The sequence below is a fragment of the Lissotriton vulgaris genome, chromosome 9 (assembly GCF_964263255.1).
Source record: "Lissotriton vulgaris chromosome 9, aLisVul1.2, whole genome shotgun sequence".
Taxonomy (NCBI): Eukaryota; Metazoa; Chordata; class Amphibia; order Caudata; family Salamandridae; genus Lissotriton; species Lissotriton vulgaris.
The window spans coordinates 256,586,290-256,614,245 of record NC_141697.1 but is presented as its reverse complement, the minus strand read 5'-3'; the positions used below and the strand labels follow the sequence as shown (position 1 = coordinate 256,614,245).

General features: G+C 46.6%; 1 protein-coding gene across 1 annotated transcript in view; it reads left to right on the top strand.

The window, feature by feature from the left end:
* Positions 1-26,563, top strand: part of NPC2 (NPC intracellular cholesterol transporter 2) — a 48,182-nt gene extending 21,619 nt beyond the window's left edge. Inside the window, exons 2-4 of the mRNA XM_086937489.1 lie at positions 11,856-11,963; positions 21,069-21,241; positions 24,595-26,563. Of these exons, the coding sequence (XP_086793615.1) occupies positions 11,856-11,963; positions 21,069-21,241; positions 24,595-24,681 (368 nt within the window). The 3' untranslated portion in view covers positions 24,682-26,563. The remainder of the gene's footprint in view (positions 1-11,855; positions 11,964-21,068; positions 21,242-24,594) is intronic.
* The last annotated feature ends 1,393 nt before the right edge of the window (positions 26,564-27,956 follow it).

Here is a 27,956-nt window from a genome sequence, read left to right as displayed (position 1 = left end):
GTACATGAAGGTGGCACCACCACCAGTGGTCTATCTGCGAAAGATTTTCCAGTTTTCAGAGTGTTTTGAGTGGATGGAGGGCTAGGATAAAAGATGAAAGCAGGTTCAAGCAAAGCTAGTAGTTTCAGCTTTTAAATATATAGCTTGGCAGAGAAGGCAAGAGGTCATCTGTGAGATGAGTCCCACTCGCCTTACAGCAGAAGTGAACAGTCCACTCGCATGCAAAAGAGAACTGGAAAACAGAAATGACCCATGTGTGGCTAAACCACCTTGTACAGGAACGGAAGTGAGATATGCATGCCAGCCACAGTCTCACTTCCTCAAAAGATGCACCTAAATTGTTCTAGCCAAGCTCAGACATTGGAGTGGACAGTGATGGCCTGAGATGGATCCCAGGCAGATTGGGTAGAAGGCAAGGATGCACAGAACAAGCAAAGTGGATGTGCTCCAGTGATTGGTGGTGGGCCCCTTCCCGCTGCTAAACATACATATGCATTCAGATGCACACAAAACTAGATAACTGAAATGGCGCTGACTGCGCGCCTGTTTGAGACAGTACAAAATCCAGCCGAGTGCTGTAGATGGAGATATCTGTACCACAATGGCTGTGGTGTGTTGGCCACAAGGTTCGCAGTCTCTCACAAGGATGCAACGACCTGAGATGCCAACTGTGGCATCTCTGGCTACTAAGAGAGACTTTAAAAGACTCTGGCACATCTCCAAGGACAGAAAGGGCGCAAGATGCTGGAGGAACACCTACCAAGGCTCAACAAGAAATTGTTTTAAGAAACGGATCAAAAAAGAACCAAACATGTTGCTGTTATTGCAGATGCCTTAGACCGTTACCTGTAGCACATCACACCTCTGACCCAGCTTTAGAATATCTCCAGGTGCTTGGATCCAGAAGACTTTCAAGCTTAGCCCCTGTGCAGTGGTATGTGGCGCTGTGCAGTTCCGCACTGACTCTGCTCCTCCCTTTAGGTGACAGCTGGAAATGTATATAGGCGCCACTTAAGTGCGCGGCCGGCCGTTTCTAGCTGGACACAGTCCATGCCCTCAGCTCAGACTAATTGTTCATACCATTGTGCAGGTCTCTAGTTTATGAACTGTTTAGATGGAAAGACTTCATTCCACAGAATGTGGAAGTGGGAGGGTAGTGAGGAATCTGTGGTTGGAGCATCCACCAGAAAGGGCGTTAAAGGAAAGTAACTTGTTCTTCTGATGGCTACTTCAAACCACAGATTCTTTACCCTTAAGAATAGATCCCAAAGCAGTGCCTCCCTGGGTGGTGGGTCTGTGGAATGAGACTGATCAAAAAACCTTCAGGAGCTAACAGTCCAAATGCCCTTCTCCTCCCACCTGGCTGTCATGTCAGTAGTCCATCTTGACCTTCTGCCGTGGCACCCATGTTGTAGCCTGATCGATGTCTCTGAGATCCTTTCTATGTCCCAAAAAGCCTAAACTTCTTGCATCAAAATGAACAATTTTTTTTCTGAAAGTCACTCTGAGGGTTGAAGTTGCAGCATTATGGTAAGGAATGGCAGAGACTGGCCTAGTTGAACTATCTGATGGAATCACCTGTCCGATATAATGGTTTGCCACCTAAAATGAAAATGATTGCTCTGCCTCTCTGAGAGAGGTTGTTGTTGGTTTGGTGGACATTTATGCTGTCTGAGGGCAAAAGACCCCTAGTGATACTTCAAAAATCGCGAGAATGCTGTGAATACTGCCTTGCAGGTGTGAAAGACTGGCGGAGAGCGCAGTAGCACTAACTTCTTTAAAGTGCTTGAGGGTGGAGTTGAGATTTTTTTTTTTGGTTTTTTACCAAAGAGGCAGCGATACCTATTAAAAGGCCTATCCATGATTGACTTCTGAACATCACCCCAGAAAAACCCTTGGATCTCATACATGTGTAGTGCTTGAACACTGTGCTAGTACCAGCTGCTCTGCCCAAGAAGTCTGTTGGGCCCTGGCCTGACCCGATGACTTACTTGGCCTCATCATGGCCCTCCTGCATGATTTGCACCACATCCCATGAGGCATAGGAGTACCAGCCTAGCAAGCAGCTGACATTGGCAGAATGTAGGTCGAGGCCATCCTGTTCCCAAATGCCTCAATTCTTTTTTTACTTTGTCCGATGGAGGAAGTCCGAATTTAGGTACACACTGCTGGTGGAGGCCTGTACTACCAGGCTTTCTGGAGTATGATATTGCGTAAGAAAAATCGGGTCACCCGTAGTGGGTCTGTGACTATGTGCCACTTCTCTGTTTTCTGGTGGACAAGAGCAGGGTTTGTTGCAAGTGCCTATGAGGTTGCTGAATATGTCGTCACTGAAGGGCTGTAAGGGCTCTAATGAGGATTATCTGAGCTCCAACACCTCCATGAAGATGTTGATTTGTTTCTTTTTTTATAAACCATTTTATTGTTTATGCGAAGGAAACAAAACCGTGCATTCCAGTATCATCTGACAAACCCCTTGGTACATTTCCAGTGTACACCTCCACATCAGACCATCATGTGCCCAGGGTACATAATCTAATCGCAGGTCGTGATAGTCTCAAAATCCTGGCATGTTTCTATGGGCAGCCCCTGGCTCTTTAAATGGGCCTCTCCGGTTGGGCACCTGAGTTGAGACCCCTGCACCACTCGGACAGTGTGAGGGTATCAGGGGACTTACAACCACGTGCAGTGTCTGTATGCTACCAAAGAGGCCACGTCCACCATGGTTCGTCACCCAGGGTGCTATTCAGGCCCTCCAGGATTCCCAGTCCAGTGATCTTGGGCGTCAGATCAACCGGCCATCTCAGAACCTGGGACAGACCATCTTCAATCTGACACCAGTATCTCTTGAGTAGGGGGCATTGCAAACCATCTGGAAGAAGTCTGCGTCCAGGCCGGTACAATGTAAACCAGTGGGACATGGGATCTTGCCAGTGCTGTAGGTGGCGGGTCAGGGTTGGGGGGGGGGAGGCGGTGGGGGCGGTTGTAAGTTACTTCAAGTGCAAATAATTCAGTTGGATCAGTCTGAGACGGGAGGACACAGCAAGTTGAGGCTTTTCATTTTTAACTCAACAGTATGTAACTAGAGCCAAAACAGTTGCGGGTCTGATAAATATGGCGAACAACGCAGATTCCTCCATGAAAGTCCAGGGAGTGAGGTAAGTCCTGTGTCCCAGGAAGTGTCCAGTCTACTGGCCTCTTGTATGTGGATATAAAATGGCGTCCTCTTATTGAAGGACCAACTCCTGCCCACCATCCTCGGCAAAGGGTAGCTGGTCTGAAAGCTGGCGTAGCGCTGGGGAAAGGAGGCTCCTCCTCAAGGGTCCCAGTTTGTCAGAGTAGAGTGCATTGTGGCCGGAACTGGGCCTAACGCGGCTCTGGCCGCAGTCCAGATGGGTTAGGACAGAAGGGAGGGTGGCACACAGTGTCGAGGCGGCATGTGACCGCGCGGTCACTGATTCACTCAGGGAGGGGGAAGTCGCAGGGCCCACGTGCTTTGGCACGGGGAGAAGGCGGGTGTGAAGCTGTATTTCCAACATAAAGACCTTTGTCCGGAAAGGGGAATTTTACTCTCTGCCTTAATGTTTTTGCTCCGTCAATAAAATCTGACATTGTAATGCCCTGCTAGAATCCCCTTTGACCTATTAACGGCGCCTGCCTCTCCATCATGTCTTTCTCTGAAGTTCCTTTTTCTGTCCCTTTCTGTTTTTCTCCATGCCCATTTCTATCTCCTCTTTTTCTGCTCCCGCTTCTTTTGTTGCATCTGTTCTCTTTGGACCAGTCTCTTCTTTCTCGATCTTTCATCCCATTGTCTCTCACCACCCCACCCTCATTCCTTTCTTGTGATGCCCTTCCTACCCCTCTTTCCTTTTTTGCCCTGCTCTCTTGAGCCTCTCTCCTTCATCCTGTGATCTGACATTTTTAGTATTCCAAAATACCAGACAGTTATGCAGGAAATGATTAACCCGACTGGCTTCCTTTAGAGATACTAATTATGTTTAAGTTTCTGTGCAGGGCTCAGAAAGCTCAGGGTTCCTAAGAAATAAATGTCAATGGTACGCCCACCTTCGCTCTGCTGAGGGGAAGCACGGTGTAGTTGGCGCTCCCAGTTTTGTTATTTGTTTTTTACATTTCCATCTGTATTTAGCCTTCTTTATTGATCACGTCACCTGTATTTATCCTTATTTTATGTTTAGTGTAAAAATGAAGCTACAATCAGTGTATTTGCATATTCACTTGACATATAAAAGGTATACTCAAATTTGAATGTCTGGTGGGTTTTTGCCCTATACAATACAAAATAGTCATATGGAGACATTTGCATTGTGGAATAATTTCAACCACTATAAGGCTGCAGTTTCTTGTTATATCAGTACATTTTTTCCAACTTCCCTGACTGTCCGCACAGCTACGGATCTAGCACTCGTGACTGACAGTATTGAGAATCATCCAGCAGAAAAGAATACCTCTTTTCTGTATTTTTGCACTGTATATATCTGTAAAAATTAGTAAGAAAGGAAAACTGGGAGCCCTAATTATAGCGTCTAGAGGGGAGAGGGATTGCTGGTGTGGGAGATCGCTTCTCTTTGCCACTAACAAAATTTGTAATTCTATACATTTTCAGATTAAGTCTTCGGTTGGTCATAATCATTTCCCCAAAGATTTTTTTGTTATTAAAAAAACTAGCTCTTTACGAGATATCTTTCCTAACTCTACTTTTCCTTCTCGATGCCTTGCTCTTTCTGAACTTCTGGTGGTCTGGCTCAGACTTTTCCTGTCACCTTTCTCATCCCCATGTGTTGTACTAGTTTCCCTAGTCCCAACTGCCTTGCTCAGCTTCCATCCACCCTCTCTGTTTTGGTCTAGCAACCTTAAGAGTCTCTAGGACAAAAGGTATCCTGGCAATACAAGAGTGTTGCTGGGCTTTTTGAGAAATGCCTTGTGGGCGAAAGAGTGCCTATAGCAAGGGCCGGACTACAAACCCAAATCAGCCCTGGCAAAAATGTTCAAACGAGCCATCCACTGCATGAGACCGCAAATAGACTGGTGCTGGGGGAGCATGCTTCGGTCATGACAGTCCATCCTTCTCTGAAAGCAGTCTTGAGCGCAGCCCACCAGAGAAAAGCCAGAGTAACAATAGCCATTCCAGCCCAGTTCATTAGCTTTCTCGTGGAAGAGGTGTGGCGCAGCGGCCAGGGTGGCTGACTCCGGACCATGGGGTTCACGGTTCGATCCCTGGCACCGGCAGCAGGTTAGCCCAGCACCATGTAACAGGGCATTAGCTCGCTTAATCTTCCCGACCACCCCCAGCGCCGGAACACCTCTTCAAGGTGCTGGTATTTCATCTACTTCTTCTGAACTGAGATTATTAAAATGAAAGTGAAACCCCCCAGCAGCTCTGTAAGGGACAAGGCAGCTCCTCTCAACACTCATTTATTTCCCTCCTGGCTAGGGCAGTTCTAGTTTGTAAAAAGTCTGGCAAAGGACAAAATTGTAGAGTAGCTTTGCGTTTCTGTTCTAGACACCAGCACTGTCCATACAATAAAAGGGACGTGTTTTTTCCTCGCTAGTCCCTTTTATTGTATGGACAGTGCTTGTGTCTAGAACAGAAACGCTAAGCTACTATTCACAAATGAGCATGTAAGGTTTTATGAGCAGGTAGGGCATGGCCAAAATGGGTGGGCACTGAGTAGCAACCCCAGAGGAAGGGTAAAACTGGGGAGAGGGACTGATTTTAAGAGCAGGGGCGTGGGACAGACGCAGAGGTGAAAAAGGTATTCAAAAGGAAGTGCAAGGCTGAAGACCACGTCTGGTGTGAAAGCAGGTTGGGGATGTGTAGATGGTGGGCATGGGACAGACACTGTGGTGCAACGGCACTGAGAAAGGAAGGAAGGGCGGGGCTGGGACCACACAGTCTGTGTGAGGAAGTGGCTGGGAGTAGGCCGCTGCACTCTATGGCACTATACTCTGTCACTCTAGTCTGCACCACTCTACACCACTCTACTTGACACCACTACTCTGTACGCCAATGTACTCTACTCTGCACCACTACACTCTACGACACTGCACTCTATTATGAAACACTCTACGACACTGCACTCTATTATGAAACACTCTACGACACTGCACTCTATTATGAAACACTCTACGACACTGCACTCTATTATGAAACACTCTACGACACTGTATTCTATAATGCTGCGTTGTATACTGCTGAATTCAGTCGCTGCACTCTATGGCACTTTACTCTGCAGCTCTCTACGCCAATTCACTCTGCACCAGTTCACTCTACGTCACTCCACTGTATGCCACACGCCTCCCCTCTGCGCCACTTCAATACACGACACTCTCCTCCAGTCTTCTCCATTCCACTCTACAGCACTCGACTCTCCTCTGCGCCATTACCTTTCAGCCTACTGAAGAGCAGCTACGCTGGTATATAACCTGGCTAAAAAACATTGGCAAAGTCAATAGCTCTTGCATAGGCGAGATCTATTGGCTGTGCCAATCCTTGTTATAAGGATCCGTCATTATGTCCATTTGCTCTGCTACATTCCCAAGATCCTGGAAGCAGGCCCTAGTTACTCCGCTAGTAAAAAAGGCAGGATTAGATGTTAATAATCCTGCCAACTACCGGCCAATATCCCAGTTACCCTACCTCTCTGAAGTGCTGGAGAAATTGGTCAACAGACGGCTTTCCAGCTATTTGGAAATTAATGAACTGTTGGACGATTCCCAGACGGGTTTCAGGGTGAACAACAGTACTGAAACAACACTTTTGGCGGTGACGGATAACATTAGGGCCAGGTAGATCAAGGCAAGACAGTCGTTCTGATACTCCTTGATTTATCAGCGGCTTTTGATACCGTTCCACACAACCAATTACTGAAAGCCCTGGAAGGGAAAGGTATACGAGACAAGGCATTGGGATGGCTAAAATCTTTTCTGGAGGAACGAACACAATCAGTGTGTTTGGGTGACTTCATCTCTCCCCCGCGAAACATTAAATATGGGGTTCCCCAGGGGGCCTCACTCAGTCCAACTTTGTTTAATGTTTTCGTTTCCTCATTGGCAGCCATTGGAAGACGGTGGGGTGTCGAAATGTGTTCTTATGCTGACGACACCCAGTTAATGGTTACCATTGATGAAAAGGATGATCCTAAAACCCGACTGATGAACTGCCTGACTGAACTGGCCAACTGGATGCAAGAGCATTGTCTGAGATTAAATGCAGACAAGTCAGAAATCCTCTTGTTTGGCAAAAATCCCCAGCTCTGGGATAACAGCTGGTGGCCAAGCAACCTGGGGTTGCCTCCGAATCCCACCCCAAAAGCAAAAAACCTGGGAGTGGTATTGGACAGTGCTCTGTCCATGAAATCACATGTCTCCACTGTCTGCGGCAAAAGCTTTGCATTGCTGAAAATGCTCAGACGAGTTTTCCCCTGGATCCCGACTGAATGTAGGAAAACTCTGGTTCAGTCATTGCTGATGAGCAGATTGGACTATGGCAACTCACTGTTTGTCGGAATGGCAGACTATCTCTTTTCCAAACTGCAGATAGTACAAAATGCCGCGGCAAAGGCTGTCTGTAATAAAAAGAAATTTGATTCGGCTAAAAGCTGCATGCGAGAGCTTCATTGGCTCCCGATGCGACAAAGAGCCAATTTTAAATTACTATGTATCACACACAAGGTGCTATATAACGCAGGCCCTACCATTTTACATAATAAAGTTGAATTCCACAGACCACCGAGGAACCTCCGATCCAGTACATTAGGAAGAGCCACCACCACCCGGGTGAAGACTGTCAGGATGGGAGAGCGAGCCTTCTCGCATCTGGCGGCTACTAAGTGGAATGAACTTCCTCCCAGTCTTAGACTGACAGATGACCTTCTGTCTTTTAGGAAACAACTAAAGACACTACTCTTCCCTAAATCAGAATAAATCATCACTCAGTGTGGTTATCGTACCTCTCCGCATCCAACTTTAGCGCCGTGATATCCTACTCAGGATGATTGTTAGCGCTCTATAAATAAAATAAATTAAATACAAATACAAATTTAGTGGAGTCTCGGGGGTTGCTTTCTAACCTGGTTACAAAACAAGAAGGTAAACTCTCCTATGTTCCAGTAGTCAAATAAGCATAGTTTATACATTGCGGCTATCTAAAGATCTTTCCTAACATTTGTTTATGTTCAAATGTTCACAGCGCCATCATCCTGCCATCTAGCGGCCTAGATCGGAAAAACGTCTTGTTTACTTGCGCAACCAGTCGAAACTTGAAAAAAAAAGAATATTGTTCTCGGAAGAAAGTATTTGTTGACATTTAGATAGTGCACACTTTTCTCAAGCAAAGTGGAGCACCGTACTTTAACGGGGTGGGGCTGGATTTAGACGATGCCTTAAGCGAGTTTCAAACATTTGACTTGCTAATTACACCACGCTGACTTACAATTCCATTCCATTTCATTTCACATATTGACAGTTTTAGCCTTAGGCACGTGAACATGGTGTCATTTTCCCAAAAATGGCATGGAAGTCGGTGACGTTTTGTTGGGGTTAGAGCAAGGTCCGGCAACCTTGAGACTAGACAAGACAAGAACCCTCCTGGGTCAGGGCCCGAGTTCAGAAAAAAGGCACTGTAAGTTTATGCCAGTTAGTTTTATTAAGTCCTCTTTTACTAGTGAAAGCTGAGCCCGTATACACACATGTTCATGTGTGTTAAAATACCTTCTGATTGGGCTTCGAATCCGAGGTCTGCAAATCACACAAAGTGTTCAACCCGCTGAGTTAAAGGCACAACCCGAAGAATGGAAGAGAAATACATCGCCACGTGGACGCATTCCCAATGAGCATGTTCTGACACTCATGAACTGCTGTGCATCCCTTGCACCCAGTGTCCCCGCCACCCTTCATATCCATCAGCGCTGGTATGTCTCCGGTGACCAACCGTCCGTAATTGGGACCTCACGTCCGTGAGGATCCCTTTTACCGACGCCTTTTGTCTGAAATGTTGGCCCTCCCAGGGAGCAGCACTGCGCCCCTGTGAGAGGCCTCGCTCCCTGATGGGGCCGCCTCGCACTCTTCCTGGAGCACAAGTGCAGCCCCAACCTGCCCATTGTTCTTCTGTACGCCGGGTAATGCCACATACAGAATGTCAATGGGGCTGTCTGGGGCGTTAAAGCATGTGGTGGCTCCTCCTGCCTCAGTGTACAGCAGGGCATTTGTCAGATAAAAGGTAAACCGCCCATGCTGCAACGTTAGAGAACAGTTTATATAAAGAAGCCTGTAAAACAAGTTAAAAGAACAGGTTATCGTTCTTTCACTGTCTCATCTTAAAACTGAAGCATTTTCAATATTCTATTCAACAGGGCATGGGTGCTGCTTTTTATTTTTAAGCAACTAACAACCATTGACAAAGCCAATAGTCCTGACTTGTTGGCGTAATGATACTTGCTGTTTTATATATCTGGATGCAATGACCGAAACAACATAATACCAGTCAGGCGGAACACTATGCTAAGCTCAAACTTTTAGCCTAGGTGATTTAAACCACGCCCGTAATTACATCGAACACCCCCTTTGAAGAGACCCCCCCCCCCCAGTTTTTTTTACACCACTTAAAGCCCTGGAAATAACACCATGTCACAGTCACCTCACATCCTGGCACTGCATCATACATCACTCATGACTTCTACGTTTTCAGACTGCCTATATGCAGGGGCATAGTGAACTTTACCCCACATAATGTGAAAAGGTGGGAGAGTAAATAAGTGAAGCACTGTGTGAATGGCTGGATGGATTACCGAAAGGATGAATGGATGAATGAAAGTGAATGGATAGATAATGAAAAAAAGGGTAGATGGATGAGTGAATGAGTGGAAGTATGGCTGAGAGAAAAGGTAAATAGATGGATGTATGGGTGGAAGGGTAGATGGATGGGTAAAAGGGTGGATGGATGTGTGTGGATGGTTGAGTGAAGGGGTAGATGATGGGCGAGTGAATGGGTGGATGGATGAGTGAAAGGATGGATTGATGAATTGATAAGTGGATGGATGGATGAGCGAAAGGGTGGATGTAAGGATTGGGTAAAAGGGGGGTAGATGGACAAAAGGATGGCTAGATGGGTGAAGAAGTGAAAGGGTGGATGGATGAGAGGATGGATGGATGGATGGATGGATGGATGGATGAGAGGATGGATGGATGGATGGAGGAAAGAACGGGTGGATGGATGAGGGAACGGATGGATGAGGGAACGGATGGATGAGGGAACGGATGGATGAGGGAACGGATGGATGAGGGAACGGATGGATGAGTAATAGGATCAATGGATGGATTCATGAATGGATGAGTAATAGGATCAATGGATGGATTCATGAATGGATGAGTGGATGGATGGATAAGTGAAAGGGGAATGGAGAGAGAAAGGGAGGATTGGTGGAAGGATAAAGTGACTGGGGTGGATGGATGAGTAAGTGAATGGATGGGTGAAAGGGTAAATGGCTGGATGGATTAGAGAATAGATGGATGGATGGGTGGAAGAGTGAATGGGTGACTGTACGGATGGATTGGGAGAAAGGATGGTAGATGAATAATGGATGTGAGGGATGGGAGGATATATGGTGGATAGGTTTGCAAATGGTTGAATACGTTTGGATATAGATGGAAGGACAGAATGAACTGTGAAAGACTGAATGATTGATAAAAGAAAGATTACACCTTGTAGCACCCATTATCTTAAGTAACATTTCTTATACATTGACTTTCACGTTCATATGAGTTATTGTCTCTATATAATGTGTGTGTGTGTGATGTAACTCACTCCGACACCCTGCCCTACTTACTTGGGATGAGTAACACAATAAAAGAAATTAAATACACATGAGAGACGGTCTAAGTGAAGATGAGGGGCACCATTGCAGGGTGGTAGCAAGGCCGGACTGGCTGGAACATGCATCGGGGGTTTCCCTGGGAGGCTGGAAAGGGGGGGTAGCGGTTTTGTTACTGGGGGCTGGCACTGCAAAGTTCTTTGTATATCCAGTAGTTTTTAAGCAACAATAAAAGCGGCCTCACTTATATTCAGGTGTGGTTCACCAATGTACCTGCTGGAGCGAGATGCGAATTTTGTATGGTCTAAGGTAGCAAGCTGCGGCCATACTGAAAAACCGTGAAGTGCACGATTGTCTCCATCTAATATAAACTTATTTTGACTTGTACTTAGGCGGTTGCTTATTTACTTACTTATATACTATTGTGCAACCACCTCTGATGTGTCTTTAAAACTTACCTTTTGTCCCGAAGTTTTGTCCTGAATTTTGACATTTTGTCCTGAATTTTGTCTTTGTCCTGAATTTTCACACTCACCGTCCTGAATTTGCACCTATGCCAGTTGGTCACCCTATGGACCACCATTCTCTGTGCATGTGGCATCTGCCTCCCCCCGCAGCTCTGCACCCCCCCCCCCCCCCCCCCCCCCCCCGGGCTTGCTTGCCTTCTATGCCTCGTTGCCTTTGTCCTTAACTGTACATTCTGGCTGCCTTGACTATTGCTTCTTTGTGTTCCTTTCCATGTACCCCCATGTATCTTGTAGTTTGTGCACCCCTTTACCTTCTTTGCCCTTGCTCCCTTTGAGAGATTGAGGTGTCCCTCCCCAGTGAGGTGAACCACTGGTCCAGTGCAGTCTTATGGGACTGAAGCTGTTTGACGCAGCTGTCGCTGTTCTGTATGAGGGGGGCGCTTGCGTTGCCTCTGCCCTTGTGATACTTGTGTTGTGCCTCTTATTAAAGTTTGGAACATATTTCCACTCCACAAAACCAGCACAATTGGTTTCTCATTTCCTTTTTTTTTTTTTGCAGGCAGCCCCGATGGGAAGATTGTTATTGTGGATGTGAGTCCCTGCCCCACTCAACCGTGTCCACTCAAAAAAGGGGAACTGTACAACATTAACATCACGTTCTCCAGTGGTAGGTATCTGTTATACTGCACCTTTTACATACTTGGCAAGTGTGTGGGTGTTTTGTGTTTTGTAGACTTGTATGTGTATCAGCAACATAAAGTGTGCCAAGGGGCATATCGGGTCTTCTGAATTTTGTCCAGACAGGCCACAAAATACAGCAACATCCGATAGCTTTTCATTGTTGACAAGAGATTACTTTAAACCATGAACCCCTGATTGCTGCCTCATCCTTAACTAAATCTCAAGCTTCACAGAATACATCTGAATACCTCGTCCTAAGAATAGGAGCAATATCACTACTCACAAACCTACTTCTTAAAGCGAATAGAATGCACTTTTATTCGAGGAAGACAAAACATTTTCCTGTCCTGGCTCTAACAACCCCTGCACTTTCCGAGGATGATCTTTTCCACTTTAAAGGTTCATTCCCACCTCACCAGTATTTTTCCCAAAAAGGCAGGATTTTTGTGTAAAGGCTGGTAAAGCAAGTAATGACAAAACATTTATGCATCACCTTTGGAAGACTTGCCTACGGACTTTGCCAGTGCTTGTTTGTGTTGGTACTGCCGCCCCCGAAGTAAGCATGTATAGGTGTTGTGCTATAGGTGTCCTGGTACAACTAGTATTTGCTGCGCAGTTCAGTACTGCTCAAACCATACTAGGGTGGAGCCGCCACTGACATTGGATTAAGATTTGGGTTGAGGAGGTAACAGCAGGTCGTGCCATCGTACGACCTGTTATTGCTGCTCACGATTGTGCTTGAGATGGCATTGAGGTGGGCACTGGAGGGAGGCAGCTGTGGCTGGTGATAGGAGTGACGGAAAGAAGTGAGGCGCTTCGGTCCATGATTGGACACTGTTGACGAGACTCTGTTCATGATGGAGTCTCGGATGCTGATCTAGTGCGCATGCTGTAGCTGGCTGTATTGATATTGCCAGTAGAGTTGCATCTCGCCCTGTGAATAGAACACCACTCGTAGTTTTGTGCTTAAACCCGCCTCCCCAGGTCGGCTATTTATTGGTTTAAATAAGTCCGGTTCCGGGCTAAACCATGGCTCTCATTGCGACGGGTGGTTCGTCTAACTCACTTGATCACTGACAGCGGGTGGACTAAGCCAGCGACACTATCCAGGCACCTTTCTCATATGCTTTAACTCCGGGTGTGAGAGGGTCAAACGAAAACAAGCATTGGCATAGACAATAGGTCTCGCCTTTGGGGCTTTATAAGTGTTTAGTTATCCAGCTCAATATCCTTGGTGCAACTACATAAAGTGTTGCATGGCTAAACAGTTCTAAGGTCCCAAAGGCGAGATCTATTGGCTATGCCAATGCTTGTTTTAAGTGTTTGCATGTGTGAAATGCCTTAGGCTGAAACCAAGGCTGATGAGCCGGTACTTAAAAGTAACTTACCACAGTAGCCAATGGGCTGGCCAAAAGCCCCTTTCACTATATCTTCCTGTAAAATGTAGGTGTAGTGTGTCTCGCCAAATAGCTAAAGCTGTGTGTAAGCTAGACCAAAAATATCTGAAAATTCCTGAACGGCAGCATTTTTTTAACCTTTAAAATATAAACTTAAAATTATAGATACAAGCACAGAATCACTGCAAATGCATATAGAGCTATTTAATAAGCCGAGGTAAGACTGCCATGTTAAAACAAAGACTGTTGTCGAATTCACAAAAGTTCTTAATTGAGTACCCTTGCATATTCTCAAAACCTGAACAAATGGGCCTTATATTGCCCTAAGATAATTTATGGATAAAGACAAGAGAGACCAGAAAGGTCACATGATTCGTCCACACCAAGCTAATTTGAGTGACAAGAATTGACCGATTGGTGAAGAGCAGTGATATAAAGTTTGTGTGTGAGTGTGTATTAGATATATGATGTTTGTAGCATTTGTTGCAGTGGATATGCACTTTCTGCATACTGCTGTCATCTAGTGTTCAGACAGTTGCAAGTTGTTTTTCTTCCAAGAAAGTCTTTTGAGTCACGGGGTGCACTGTGATTCGACCCTTAGCTGGCAATGCACATGGCCACAGGCTCCATGTTAGATCGTTTTTTCCCGCTATCGAGTTCGGATATGTACCGATGGTGCTCCAAGACTCAATGTGTTCTTCGCATTCCTTTATGCCCACATTGTGAATGTGATGCGTATATTCAGAAAAAGCTTTTGTCGTCCACGCTATCTTCAATGACGTACTTAAGAGACCAACCATAGCCTATCGACTCCCACCGCTATGGCCTCTGGCTCCCGCTGTGTGCCTCTTGTCTTCGACTCCTCTTTAGATAACGCTCACTGGGTGACAAAATGGACGCCTTTCTAGAACGGTCACCAGTGCCACACAAAATACCTCTATTTCTCCCCCGACCACAATCACACCACCTGTGAGGCCTGCCCTCACCTATTGTTAGAAAAAGAGTCTGAAACAGTTCGTTTTTTGGGCGTATCAAAAGATACAGACAATCCTCAACAGCATCCATGACCTCTTTAGAGAACCAGCCACGCTCCCCGTCGACGGAGGTGAAGACGCCAGCCCTTTGGGTATTGTGCCCCACCACCCATCGCCTAATCCAGAGGAAGTTTTCTACTCTGAGTCCCACCAGGAGAGAGAGAAGGGGAGGTTATATTGCCATCGATGCCCGCCTGACTGCACCCTAAGACCTCTGAGCACCTCAAGTATGGTCCACACCAACACTCGCACTAAGCCCCCGAAGGAGACAAAGCACCGCCCCAATGAGTTACGGGTGTCGACTTTCATATCCAAAGCTCTGCAGCCCTCTGGGCCTATGCTGCTTTTGGTCTCTGGTCGTCACCAGCCAAAGGCCTCAGAGCTGACGAAGCCTCTGTCTGTAGGCAGCACCCCTCCAGTCATCAAGCTCAAAGGTCCGCAAGCCTCCAGCCTGTGAAGCCGCCATCTGCACGGAACATCTGTTGACGGCCGGCTATGACAACTCAGATCAACCTATCCTACAAAGGCTCCAAAAAGGAACTGGCTACAAGACAGAAAAGACTATTCATCCATCTCCCTATGGCAATGATAGCGACAAAGCTACCTCAGCCGAAACATTCAGAGACTTCCTCCTCTCCAATTAGGAGACCCAGATTGGTATAATTACCCATGAGGAAATCTCTCCCTGACGATACCATGGCTTCCCACATGGTGATCCTTTGGGCAGCCACCTTGCATGTCCTCCATGAGGAAGAGGATTTCCTGGTAGAGATATTATCCAAATCAGAAAGAACGGTCCACTTCCTGCCCATGCTGAAGGGCATGCTTAAACCTGCTTTTGGCACCCTTTAAAGAGCTAGTCAGTGGCAGGGTGGTAAATCTTTGGGTAAAGGAAAACATTTTGTTTTTTCGCCCACCGACCCAGTCTACATCAGGGGACACATCACCCGACTCCCTAGTTGTCCACACAGTACGCCAGAGGGGTTCTGCTCATGCCATGGACAATGCACCCCGGCTCAACAAGGACATCACCCATTGGAGGATATTCAACTCCGTGGGCCTTTTCTCCCGGTATGACGGGCCTCATTGTGACAACTTTAGTTTCTCCAGGGGAATTCGGCAAGAGTGGGGAGGAGATAATCTGAAGATCACAGCTTCTGGGTTTAGGGGGGGAATCAATATCGGCATACTTATTAGACGCCATGCCTGGTTCTGTTTTTCAGGCTTCATCTTCAAACTAGAGGTTCAACAGCATCTCCTCAACCTGCCCTTCGATGGGGAACATCTATTTGGGGAGTAGGTTGACGAGATGCTGGAGGAACTCAAAAAGGACACCTACATTGCCAAATCTATGTGTGCTCTTTGGACCCCATCCAACAGGGTCTCCTTTCAGAAAAACAGACTGGAGGAGGCTCCAAGGCCGCTGCCCCATATTCCACCCCCTCATAGCAGAAGCATCAACTTTCTTCCAAGGGGCTGCAAAAGGGTATAACAGGGGAGCCTTCAGCTGCAACAACAATAAGGGCAAGGGTAGAGGTGGTTCCAATAGGGAGGCTTCCAACCATTGACTTGCGATGACCTATGAGGTTCACAAATGCCCAAACTCTGCCTGCAGGTACTCACACCCACAGTCCATGGGTAGTGCACCGTTGTTGAATTGTTCAAGCTTCTTTACTCACGCTTTTTTGTCTCTCCCGCTCATTCCTCATGCGGTGCGGAAGATGTGTCAAATATCCCAAACACCAATCCTAGTTGCACCCACGAGGCCTGGACAGTCCTGGTACTCAACATTCTTTAAGCTGGTAATCAGCCTCCTTAAGACAGTAAATAGCACAACACGCAGTGGGCCCCAGGGGGAGACCAAACCATATATTAAGAAAGTGGTATAACAACCCTGACTTGTCTAGACACAGTGCCTAGAGCACGTAGAATCACTGGAACCCCAAGGAACCACCCAAGGTAGTGACACAGGGTACCCACGCTGGATGCGTGCAGTGTGAGCACAGCCGTGAGCGCCGTACAATCCTATGGGTAAGTCGCGGGTGTAATTTTTGAGTTTAAGGACTCTTAGAAGAGGACTTTGAGCAAACCCTTTTAGACTTAAAGGGTCTAAGGCCAGCACCCATGTGAGCACCAGAGTACTCGTGTTAGCTCAACCAGGGAAGCCTGGTGCATAGGTGTCAAATGGTGTCGGGAATTGTCGTCGTTTTCAATGGCGAGATCCTATAAAGTGTTGCTGCCGTGAAAGAGGAAAGTTTCCGGTGTGATCCAAGCATGGATTGGAGATGAGAAGAACCTGAAAGCTGAGGGGACAGAGTCTGGGTCACTTGCCAGTGACCAGGGGCTGGGTAGACTAATGCCCACCGATGTCGGGTGCCTCAGGTGCAAAGAGGGAAGCTTGACTCTGCAGCCACGGGGACCAGGAGACGATGACGACCGAAGTCCGCAGGCGAGCTGTCCGACGAAGGATGTCAAGTGCTGGGGGGGTTCAGTGTCCAGATTGGAGACCAACAAGCCTTGGCAACGGCAACCCACACGATCCGAGAAAAGATGTTTCGGTGAGGACCAGCAAGTTCCTTGGGACTCCCCAAACTATGGAGAGTCAGGGCATGTCTGGAGCAACCAGAAAAGCCCACGTAAAGGGAAGGTTCCCTTCTCAGGGACCCACAGGTCGGCTGACTAGGGGTCTTGAAGGGGCCTCGAGAGGAATCACAAAAACACCAGCCCACGAAACACTCCTGGAGTGTAGGCCGGTGATCTTCAGTGGAAACGCTGCTCGGAGCTTGGACTACAAGTAGCCCAAATCACAGCCTCCGGGATTGCCAAAAAGCATACGCTGCTGCAAATGTTCACGGTGTCCAGGGTTCGGGTTGCACGGTCCCCACGAGGGCTGCGGGTCTCATGTTTGCTGAGAGCACTGGTCGGCCTCCGGGAAGCTTAGGAACCCACCTCCTGTGTTGCAAAATCTTCGGAGTCCATCGGGAGCTGCGTTGATGCAAACGGGTCAGATGCGTTTAGGTGCCTGCCTTGCAGGGGAGTAACTATTTTACTCCAAGGGAGATTCTTCAGTCATCCAACGTCTAGCAGATTGTCGAAATACTTGGTTTCTGTAGCAGAGTTTAGTCTAGGTAAATTCTAAAGTCCTGTAGCCAAGGAAGGGGTGGGACAAAGTCTGGCACCCACCTATGGGAGGGTCAGGACAGAGGGGCGGCTACACTCATGTCCTTTGTCGAGTTTCGCGCCAGGGCAGGGGCTGGTAACCCCTGCCCCCAGTGCAGACATCAAAGCACTCTTGGAGTGCACGCACCCAGCCCCAATAAAATAAAGCCTGTCTGGGAGATGGCCACACCTCCCTGTGACAGGAAACCTATTGTCCAGCCTCCCCTGCCAGAGTTTTGTCCAGCAGCAGAAGGGCAGACTTGTGTCTCTGGCTGTCAGCATCCATCTTGTGATGCCAGGGTCGAGAAAGCTGCTACCGGGTGTACCAGTGCTGTCCTATTTCTCCCTCTCGGAGGGTGGAGTCATACCTCCCACACCGGTTACTGGTGTGGAGGTATGATTCCAAGGTGTTTGACACCAAACACAACATGTTTCCTTACAGCCGTTTTAAAGTTCACATGTACTGCGAGGTTTATTGCACTAAAGAGTATATGGTTGGCTGCATCACAAGCGACCCCGAGATAGAGGTTCCGAAGGCTGCAGAGGGGCTCTGCTCATGCAGCAGCACCCTCTCACCTAAAACCCAGCACCCTGCCTTCAGGATTGATGAGGCCTGCCATAGGGGTGACTGATAGGTTTATATGTGCAGTGATAAGGATAGATATAGTGAACCTATATCTAAGTAAGGGGTGCATGCACCACCTTACACAGGCTGCAGTAGCAGACCTGTTGTCATTTTGAATCGTCTCTCAGGGGTGGAATAATACATGCTGCAGCCCCTTAGAGTCCTCTGGGGTACCTATGCCATGGGTACATAGTATTCCATATACTAAGGACTTTTAAGGATACCCCAGAATCCAATCTTGAGTGTACCTAAAGTACATGCAATCAATTTAGAGGAGAAAGCAGCTAGGCTGGGGTCCTGAATAGCAGGATCCCAGCCAGACTAAGTCGAAAACAGTGAAACATCAAAAAGTGGTGGTAACTATAAGAAGCTGACCCTACCTCCGTTAGAGTAAATGTCTATATTGCCTGAGTCGCGTAGGCCTACCACACGAGCCTGCGATGCAGAAAAAATAGAAAGAAATTGTCCATTTATTGCATCCCTAAACACCTTAAACCCACTGCCCAGGACATAATCTGTTACCTGCTCCATTTACAAAAATCTGGCCTTGCATACACTTCAACATGGCTACTTTTAGCAGACATAGCCGCTTACACGAGCAACATGGATAACTCCGCCCCTTTTTGCATCTCTGTAATTAAACTGTTCATGGAGTGCTTCAAAAGGATGATCCCTTCCAGAGTCACCCCCCTCCCCGTTCTGGTGTGGAATCTGAATGAGATTCCTGCCAGGGTCATGCCCCCCCCCTTCTCCTCTGAATCTTCACGCTCTTCCCCTCTCTAATTCCTTTCTTGCAAAGTAGCTTTCCTTGTAGTGATATGCACCAGTAAGTTACAGCCCCCATGCTGCAGGAATCCTATCAGTTACAGAGAGACAGGGTTGGACCACTCTGACTTTAGATCTCACTGCAGAGCCTGAATGTGCCCTCTTGTATGTTCAACCAGCTGGATGCAGGAGGCCAACAGTCCCAGTAGCCTCAGTCATAATCACTGAAATCCAGGCCATCGGGATTCCAGCCCAAATGTCCTGGACTCCACTCCAGGGGAAAGGCACAACACTGCATCGTATCCAGGATGGCTCTAATTAGTGTATTTATAAGGCCCTTAGTAAAGGGCAGGAGAGGTTCGGCAGGGGCCTGGTGAGGCTAGATTATCGCTGTAGGGATGTTGGTTTTAACTTCCATCGTCAGGAGCTGCAGGTTCAGTACCTCTGCAGCCCTTATGATCATTACTTCAAAAGATGCACTCTCCTCAGTGGCAAGCAGAACCAGGCGGAGGGACTAACTCTGCATCTGGCGAAGTGTCCAGACCACTGGCATGCTGTAAATCTTTGTACCAATTGTCCACGTCATATTGTGGAACACGTTTGTCCTCATTGTCTCAAAGTCTGGCTGTGGTCTGAATCTGAGCCAAACATTTGTTGTAATGTCTACACAGGACTGCGTGGTAAAGGAAATGTGTTGGAAGTGTACCAAAAGCATATCCACCAATGGACTTGTAGCATGGCCAAGGTTTAGACCGGTTCAACTTGGAACTGCAGACCACTAGAAGTTGTGGATCCTATAGCAGTATTGGCGTCTAAGTCCAAGGAACTCAAGCAGAGTGTGGTGCTGGGGCCGAAGTCCGCACCGAAGCTGGTGCAAAACTCGAGGTGTGTTTGAAAGGTACAGATGATGCCGAAGACGAACCAACTGGTTGGAGTCTAACTAGAGGTCTATGCAGATCACTGGGGCCTGAAGATTAGTCTAAAGGAAAGCCGGTGTGCTGATCATGCGCATTGGCTTGCTGCAATGTTGCCAATGGACCCGGAAACTCCGGTTTATTGGGCCCAGACTCTGAATCGGTTCCCCAAGAGTTTGGGAGCAAAACTGGATGGCAGGTTGACAGTCTTTCACCTTTTTTGGAGATCAGGACTAACGATGAGAGGCCAATTTGACTCCAACCAGTGCAGATTTTGTGGTATTTTATAAAATAGAGCTCTACTTTGCACTCCTAAATATCCTTCGGGTTATTATGGAAGGGGGGGGGGGACATTTCCCTTGCACACTGGTAAAAGTTTGAGAAAAAAAGCTACAGCTCCAGATTTGCATCCGAAGCCACAGAAAGAAAATAACTGACGTCAGCTTGCATTTGTGGCCAATGTATGTGGCTCCATTTGTAATTTCTGGAGCGTATCGAAGTTTGTGGAGCCGCACGGAGCACTACTTCAAAGATTTTTTCGGATACATTCTCACATCTTTGGAATATTCACAACTTGTGAAATCTGCTGTTGGGAGTATCCTTCATAAAAGATAGGTTTCATTAAAAAAAATTGCACTTTCCCACTCTAACCAGATGGTGCGATATATGCAAAACGTGAGAAACAGTTTTTACTGTATTTCCTATGTGCATATACTGTGCTTAGGTGCTGAAGCACTTAGCAGATGGGTAGTGGTGGTTGGTCCAAAGCTGGGTTGTCTCTTGATTCCACCACATGCCTCTTTAAACCACTACCAGACATGTGCTGCCTCTTTATCTCACTCTTTCAGGTTCTTTGTCATCCCTGCTTTGTCACTGTTTTTTCCTATTTTCTTTTTCCCTTTCCCCCGTTTTCTGCTTTCGTGTTTTTTCACTCTTGCTCTGGATCACACTTTGTTGAGAGAAAAAAGGGCTGATGTACCCCCACCTGCATCCAATGGCTCAAATTAAGTACTGCATATGTGTAGAGGTTGCTTTAGAGTGTCGCAGTCTTTGCCTACTTCTAAGTTCTGATGACCAGAGTCCACTGTCTCCACAGGACACTAATTCTGCAAGTGAATAGAGAGGCTCTTTCGAATGTGTGTCCTATGTTTCACCTGCTAATCTATTAATGCCTTGCTGCGTCTTGTTTCTCCTCAGCTGTGGATACCCAGAACACCACGGCCCTTGTTCACGGCATTTTGGCAGGCGTCCACATCCCTTTCCCCATCCCGGAGGCCGATGGATGCAAGTCTGGAATTTCCTGCCCAATTATGCATGGAACCAGCTACAACTACATTACTTCACTGCCCATTAAGAGCATGTATCCTTCTGTAAGTTGTTCCACCAATGCTGTTTGTTCATTTCTGGGCTTTCCATGGCTTGGGGTCGAGGTCACTATTACTGTTCATGACTCCTCACCCTGCTGGAGAGGATCCCAAACTTTAGTAAGGTTGCCTTTCACCTCCATCGCTGGGTTGGGATCATATAGGGCAGCATATGGGGGAACGTGGGGGGTGGGTTTTAAAATCGTTATTGATTTTTATTAAGAAGGTAGGCAGTGGTTCATCTTAAGTGACCTATACATAGGACACATGTTTGTGTACTACACTATGGTGGAGCAATAGTGCGGCAACCCAGAATAACATGGCATATTAACTTTTAGTCATACAACGCAGTCAGAGCCCCTCCATTCACATGTGTACGGAGTGAATTGATGCCGCGGGAGCATGCACCTCCAACACTGGACCAAGGCCTGTCTGTGCATGGTTCAAGCTGTATGCCTCTGAGGTCCGCTCAGTCCTTCCAAATTTATTTAGTTATAAAGTTTTATATAGCGCAAACTTGACCCTAGAATCTTTTAATGTTTCTGTATATCGGGCCCTCCTACCCAGACATTAATCCATGCCCTAGTCCCATGTCTCAACTGAAGGTGCAGCCCTTTCTTTCCTGGCTCTGGTAATGTACCGGTTGGCAATGATCATATCCATCCAGAGTATCACTCAATGGGGTTGAGTTCCTCCCAGGTCATCTGTGATACGCAGAAGGGTAAGTTTGGGTTCCCAGGGGATGTTCCAACGCAGCACCACCTCTGAAGTGTCCCAGTAGTCCCAGGAATCTGATCCAAATGAGAGAGTCCAGGACACTGCCAAAAAGTGTGAGGTATGTCTGCTTGTGAGTCATCGTAGTCAATTCCCGGTCACTATCCGCCCCATGCAGTGCAGCTGGGCTCCGGTGCGGTAAATGCGATGAAGCAGCTTTAGTTGTAGGAGTTGACACTTAGATGCTAATATTTCCTGTCTGGGGGCCTCCACTACCTCCCTCCAATCATGATCATCCATGTGACCCAACTCCCCCTTCCATGCCCTCCTCACAGCCACCACCGGGTCTTGCAAATTATGCAGAAGTATTTTATGGAGCTTATGTTCCTTAATGTCTGTGAGAAGGACTTTGGCTTCCATTGGGGAGAATTTGGAGAAAGTCTCCTCTGATGGGATGGCTGGTAAGAGTGCATGGCAAAGCTGCAAGGAACAAAAGAACTGCGTACAATGCATGTCATATTCTGCTTGCAGGTCCAGGAAGGACTTCAGCCTCCCGCTATGTATCCCGTCCCACAGGGTTGAGATACCTATGATGTCCCATGCAGAGAAATCGTGCATAGCCGCTACATGCGGAAGTCTAGTTCCCCGCCATAGCAGAGGTGGGTGGTGGTTTCAACAATCTCCTAAGACTTACAGATATCCTGACCTCCATCTCTGTGCTGGGAGCCTATGGGGCTTTATACGTATTTTGCACAGTTGTAGGATCTACAAAGCTTTATAATTGGATCCTTTAAAGCCATATCTTAGTTGATATCACTATCAGACTGAATATGTTATATGGTCTTCTACATCCGCCTCCGGATCCCTGTAGGGCGGCATATGAGATTTTTTATATATCATATCTGGGACATTGTAGATCTGTTTCGAGATTCTTCGACTACACTCTTGAGATGATACCCCCATGGTAGTGTACGCATGTCTTTTGTTTTGACTTGTAGGTCCCTGTAGATCTACACATGGGACCTATACGTGAGCACACTTACACATGGAACTGCAAAGACACATGTAGGGGTGAGTCTCCTCTATATCCGGTCCGAGAGCACTATTTAAGACTGGCCATAGCTCACCGTCAGCAGGGCTGTCAGTAGGGCATACATGAGGGGGTTTTATATGCATCTCCCCGACCTGGAAGAGATTTAATGAGGGCCCATCATCTCCACCTCTGAGTTCAGGCCACTTGTAAACCAGTATATGAAAATGATTTACCACTATCTCTAGTGCCTTGGAAAGCTGCATAGAGATGCCTTTTACCTCCTTCTCTTGATGGAATCACTGCAGGGTTATAGACTGTTACTTAAGAGTCCGAAGCCTGTAGGGATGTGCATGACAACTTCATTTTCCTCTTTCTATACTTCTGTCGCTGGGCTGAGTTCACTGCAGGGGTGTTTCAAGCTTTACTTTGGTCTCCGAGGTCCTGTAGGAATGCTTTTTGGAGTTTAATTTTTTACCTCCATTTCTGCACTGTGGTCACTGCAGGGCTTTCGTTTTGGGTCTTTAACTTGGTCTCATATGCCATGTAGGGTTGGGTACAGCACAGGTATTGGAAGAGAAGTGGTGCTGCATCACTCCAGAACAACCATGCTAAAGTTCAGAAGATGAAAGGGCAAGACATTTAAAACAAAATTTTTTATAGTCGTTGCAAAGGTCAAATGTCAGGAAATATCTTCTGTCAAATTGCTGCTTATTCTTTTAACATGAAGAGTGGGGTTTACTTTTCGTCTTCTGAGTGCAGAGTGAGAGGGTTTTGGAAAGTGAATTTTGTGGCCATCTTACTTGGGTGCAGAAAGTGTCTAAGGAAAGAGTGTACAAGGTCAATTTTTTTCCAACACAACAAAACTTAAATATCAGTAAATGAACTGTACACACATTTTTAAAATATAAGCAGTTAAAAAGCCACGAATGAAGCACTTTCTTTTGTAAATCTAAAGTGTGATGGATACAGAGATTTTAATGGGATCAAAACAAGGCAATATACTTTGCCTGGTGAGGCACAAATGTTAAATACTCGCGGAAAACTGATTTCCACACATTATCCTTTGAGCACTATATAGTTTTATCAGTAAAACTGCATGTCTGCAAATTCAGTGGTCCATGGAAAATGTGCTGTCTGTAAATGACCGTGCGCTACCACACCATGCTTTAGTAATTTTTTTGCTACAGTGTGCTCTAAAATGCCCCACCAGTTACATACCACGACCTTACCACTCTCATACTCCATAGACATAGCTCATTTGTTACCCTTAATTTTTGTAGAATGCATGGATTCTTTAAAATCCTTATGATTTCAGTGCTGTAACCTTGACAGCAGCTTCCCCACCTTGAATTATTCCAGCACGAGGTGTGTCTGGGGTCCTCTGCCTCCTTACTAGACTGAGAGGATTGCAGAGATGTCTGCAGTGGTCTTTTACCTCCTTATCTCGTCCGAGATCTTTCAATGTCTAGAATCTGGGTGCTCTATATGGATGCAGTTTACATCCTGTTCGTGGGCGAGGGGTTGCCAGTGATAGGAGAGATTAAAGTGGCATCTTGGGTTCTGAGGCCATCTCTGTAAACATGGTTACTAACTTCTCTGTTTTCCTTTACAGCTGAAGCTGGTGGTCGAGTGGGAGCTCCGGGATGACAACAACAAAGACATATTCTGCTGGCAAATTCCTGTTGTTATCACAGACTAGGGACCCTGACGGACTGCGCAGGTCCTGCAGATGATGGACTGTACAGATGCAGGGTGTGGGTGGGCGGATAAGACCATGATTTTAAATTTCATCTTTCTAAAATTCCAGACCCTCTGGACACAATGCACCGCAAGCAGCAAGGGAGCCGACTGGAACAAGGACAAATTCCGCTTTTGACAAGAAGGAAGAAATTCATTATGTTATCATTATTTGTATTTTCATCACTCTGGAGAGAGCCATGCAGGGGGCAGTGGTGTGGAACCTTACTCACTTATCTTTGGACCAGTTTTAAGGGGTAGCTGAAGGTTTCCAAGCTTTTCGTATGCATGGGAGCCATACTGACTGCAGTGGGCAGTTGTCCATAAGGGTCAACAGAGATATACCACAGTAATTGCTGTGGAGCATGACTAAGATGAAAAGCCATAGGGGCCATCCTAGGACCTTTGTACTAAGATCCAAGACGACAGCCAATGGGGAGACATTCTGGCTGCAGTTGAAAAGCTCTGTAGGTGGTGGTCACGATTTACCAATATGACTGTTTTGGAGTGGCATGTCGAGGAGGAAATGGGAGTTTTTGACTGCCATGGAATGCGATCAGCTGAGGCAGCTAGTGAAAAGCTGTCCTGTAGTGTGATCCACTGGGGAAGCCAATTCAGAACCATTGTCAACATTATGGAGCCGGATCTAGACATATAGTGATAGGGAGCCACCCTGATTGCTTATTAGTGGGATTCACTAGGGCACCTAGTGTGGAGCTTTCTTACAGCCCCGGAATGCGATTTGCTTTAAAAGCCACAAGGTGACATCCTGAATGCAAGGGATAATGGTCTGTAATTATCTGCTACAAGACACCAGCCTCGCTGTCCTGGTGTGGGATCCACGTGGGTAGCCAATGAGTTGCCACGTTGACTACTCAGAAGTGGGATTGGTATGGACAGCCATGGGAAACCATTTGGGCTTCTCTGGACTGGAATGCATAGCCACATCAATGGGTCTATATATTCAGAATGCTTCCTGTTAATCAGGGACCTACATAGATGACTAAATGAATTGTCCTGGTGGCTCACTATACATATCTGAGTGACTCAATGACCTCTTACATGACCAGCCATCCCGGTTACTGCATGTGCTAAGATCCAGAGATTCCTTATTTTAGCTTTTGTCAGCCTTGCTCCTTGCATTCGCTAGGACCTAGACTGGTTCTTGCTTGTGTTGGAATCCAGACAGGCTGCTTGCTTTTGTTAAGAATTAGACTTGTGTGCATTTGGCTCCAGCATGTTCGCTACTCGTGCAAGGATCCAGACGTGTTCCTTACATGTGCTTGGGCCTACCCTGGTACACTTGGTTGTACTAGATCTAGGCAAGAGTCTTGCACAAAGTAGGTACCAGCCTAGTTCGTTGTTTGTACTACAATTAATTCAAGCCCCATGTGTACCTTGGGATCTATATGTTGTCGTCTTCAGTGCTCACTAATTGTCCTTTTATTTTGTTCTCCCTGCAAGAAGCTACAACGTTTATGCATCTCCTTATTGCTTATGAGGATAGAAGGGAAAGGGCAGGGGGTAATTCCAATTTATGGCTGGTATTATCAGGTGGAGGTTTTAAAACCTTTCAGATGAAGCCACGGAGACTGGCTACCCAGAGGTTAAGAAGCCTCCTGCTGACTCTTGTGTAATCAGATTTTCATTTGTCAATCATTCCGCAGCAAACAAATACAAATCTGGTCTTGCGTGACGAGCAACGTACACAAACTGATTTATTTTTTGTTTTTCTCGAACGTTTTAAATAAAATCTCCAAGTGGCCAATGATCCATGTGCCTTAACAGATGTGATAATGTTTTCTAACTCTTTACACTTTAAATAAATACCGTTTTTGAAAGAAGTCCAAGGTGTGTCTTTTATTTTTGGCTGACGATTAGCATTATAGTCAATTACTGTCCTTCTGCCATCCTCGTTTTTTGATTAAAAAAATCTCGATGTGAAACTAGTAGAGATCTGAGCTCTACATCGGTTTTCCTGCATATACCGAACACACTCCCAGACTCAAACTTTGTCATTGCCACAGCCCGTTTGAGTCCTAAATCACTGGGCTCTCTTTCGTAGCCTGTGACCAGGAAGTCTCGTGTCAGGCCTAGATCTGTGGAATCCTAGGCGAGGATCTCATCTGGGGGGACAGAGCCCAGGCCTGCCCCTAACCATCCAGGGAAGATCCTTGTTCTCAAACTCTGGTATCTTTGTTCTCCCTCAAGCTTTAAGCACCCAGGGTGTTTCAGGGATGTTGATCAAGGAGTAGTCTGGTTCTCCAGTATTGGGGTGTCTTTCATAGATTCACATGCTTGAATATTCCCCGTCGTCGGAGTGGGAGTCCCACGGTAAATAAAATAGCAATAAATACTAAATATATATATAATATATAATAAATATATAAAGTACATAATAAGGATAAACCCAAAATATGCATAGAAGAAGCATAGGGTACCTAACCAAAAAATTCTACATAGGAATGCATGGGAATATAAAAGTTCCAATGCAGCCTATCCTTGTCATTATGTTAGTCCAAACTGCAGCCAATCAGGCACCAGCAGCCCTCTAGAACCTTCTCCTCAGAGCTCAAGCCCTCAGATTTTCTACCGCACGTCGTGTGTAAGGGAGTCTCCCTGAGCTCTGCTCAGTTTTTCTTCTCTTCAAGTGTTTTCCAGTTCTCTACAATGTCTTCAAGTAAGAAGTCTCTCTTCAGAGCTTGTTCATCCTGTGGAAAGCTAAGATTATTTCATGAGGACCCTCACAGTAAGTGTATTTACTGCCTGTACCCTGACCATGAAGTGGGAAGCTGTAAGCTCTGTAGAAAATTTCTCAGAAAAAACTCTTAAGGATAGAGAGGGCCGCTTACTAGTTTGGCTTCAAAGGCTGAAGGATAAAGACAATATACTTTCTGATGCTGAAAGTCTCGTTTCAGGCCACTCTAAAGCAGCTTCTAAGCGTGGTAGTGTGCAGGAGGTGCCTTCCCCATTTCTAAAAAAGAGGAAAATATCCCTCGCTTTAACCCCTGCGGTGTCTTCACCTTTACCTACCACGTCTGGGCCCACGAGACATAGCTCTCAGGCTCCTTCTGCTTCGAATTCCAGTTTTTCTGTGAAGAAAACTGATTTTCCGTCGACAACGGTAGTTTCAACTCCGTCGACGAGAATGGCTGTCTCTGGATCAAAGTCGACGACGCTGGCCTCTGGATCGTCGTCAGCTTCGGCGTCGACGTCTTCGTCGTCGATGAGAGTTGT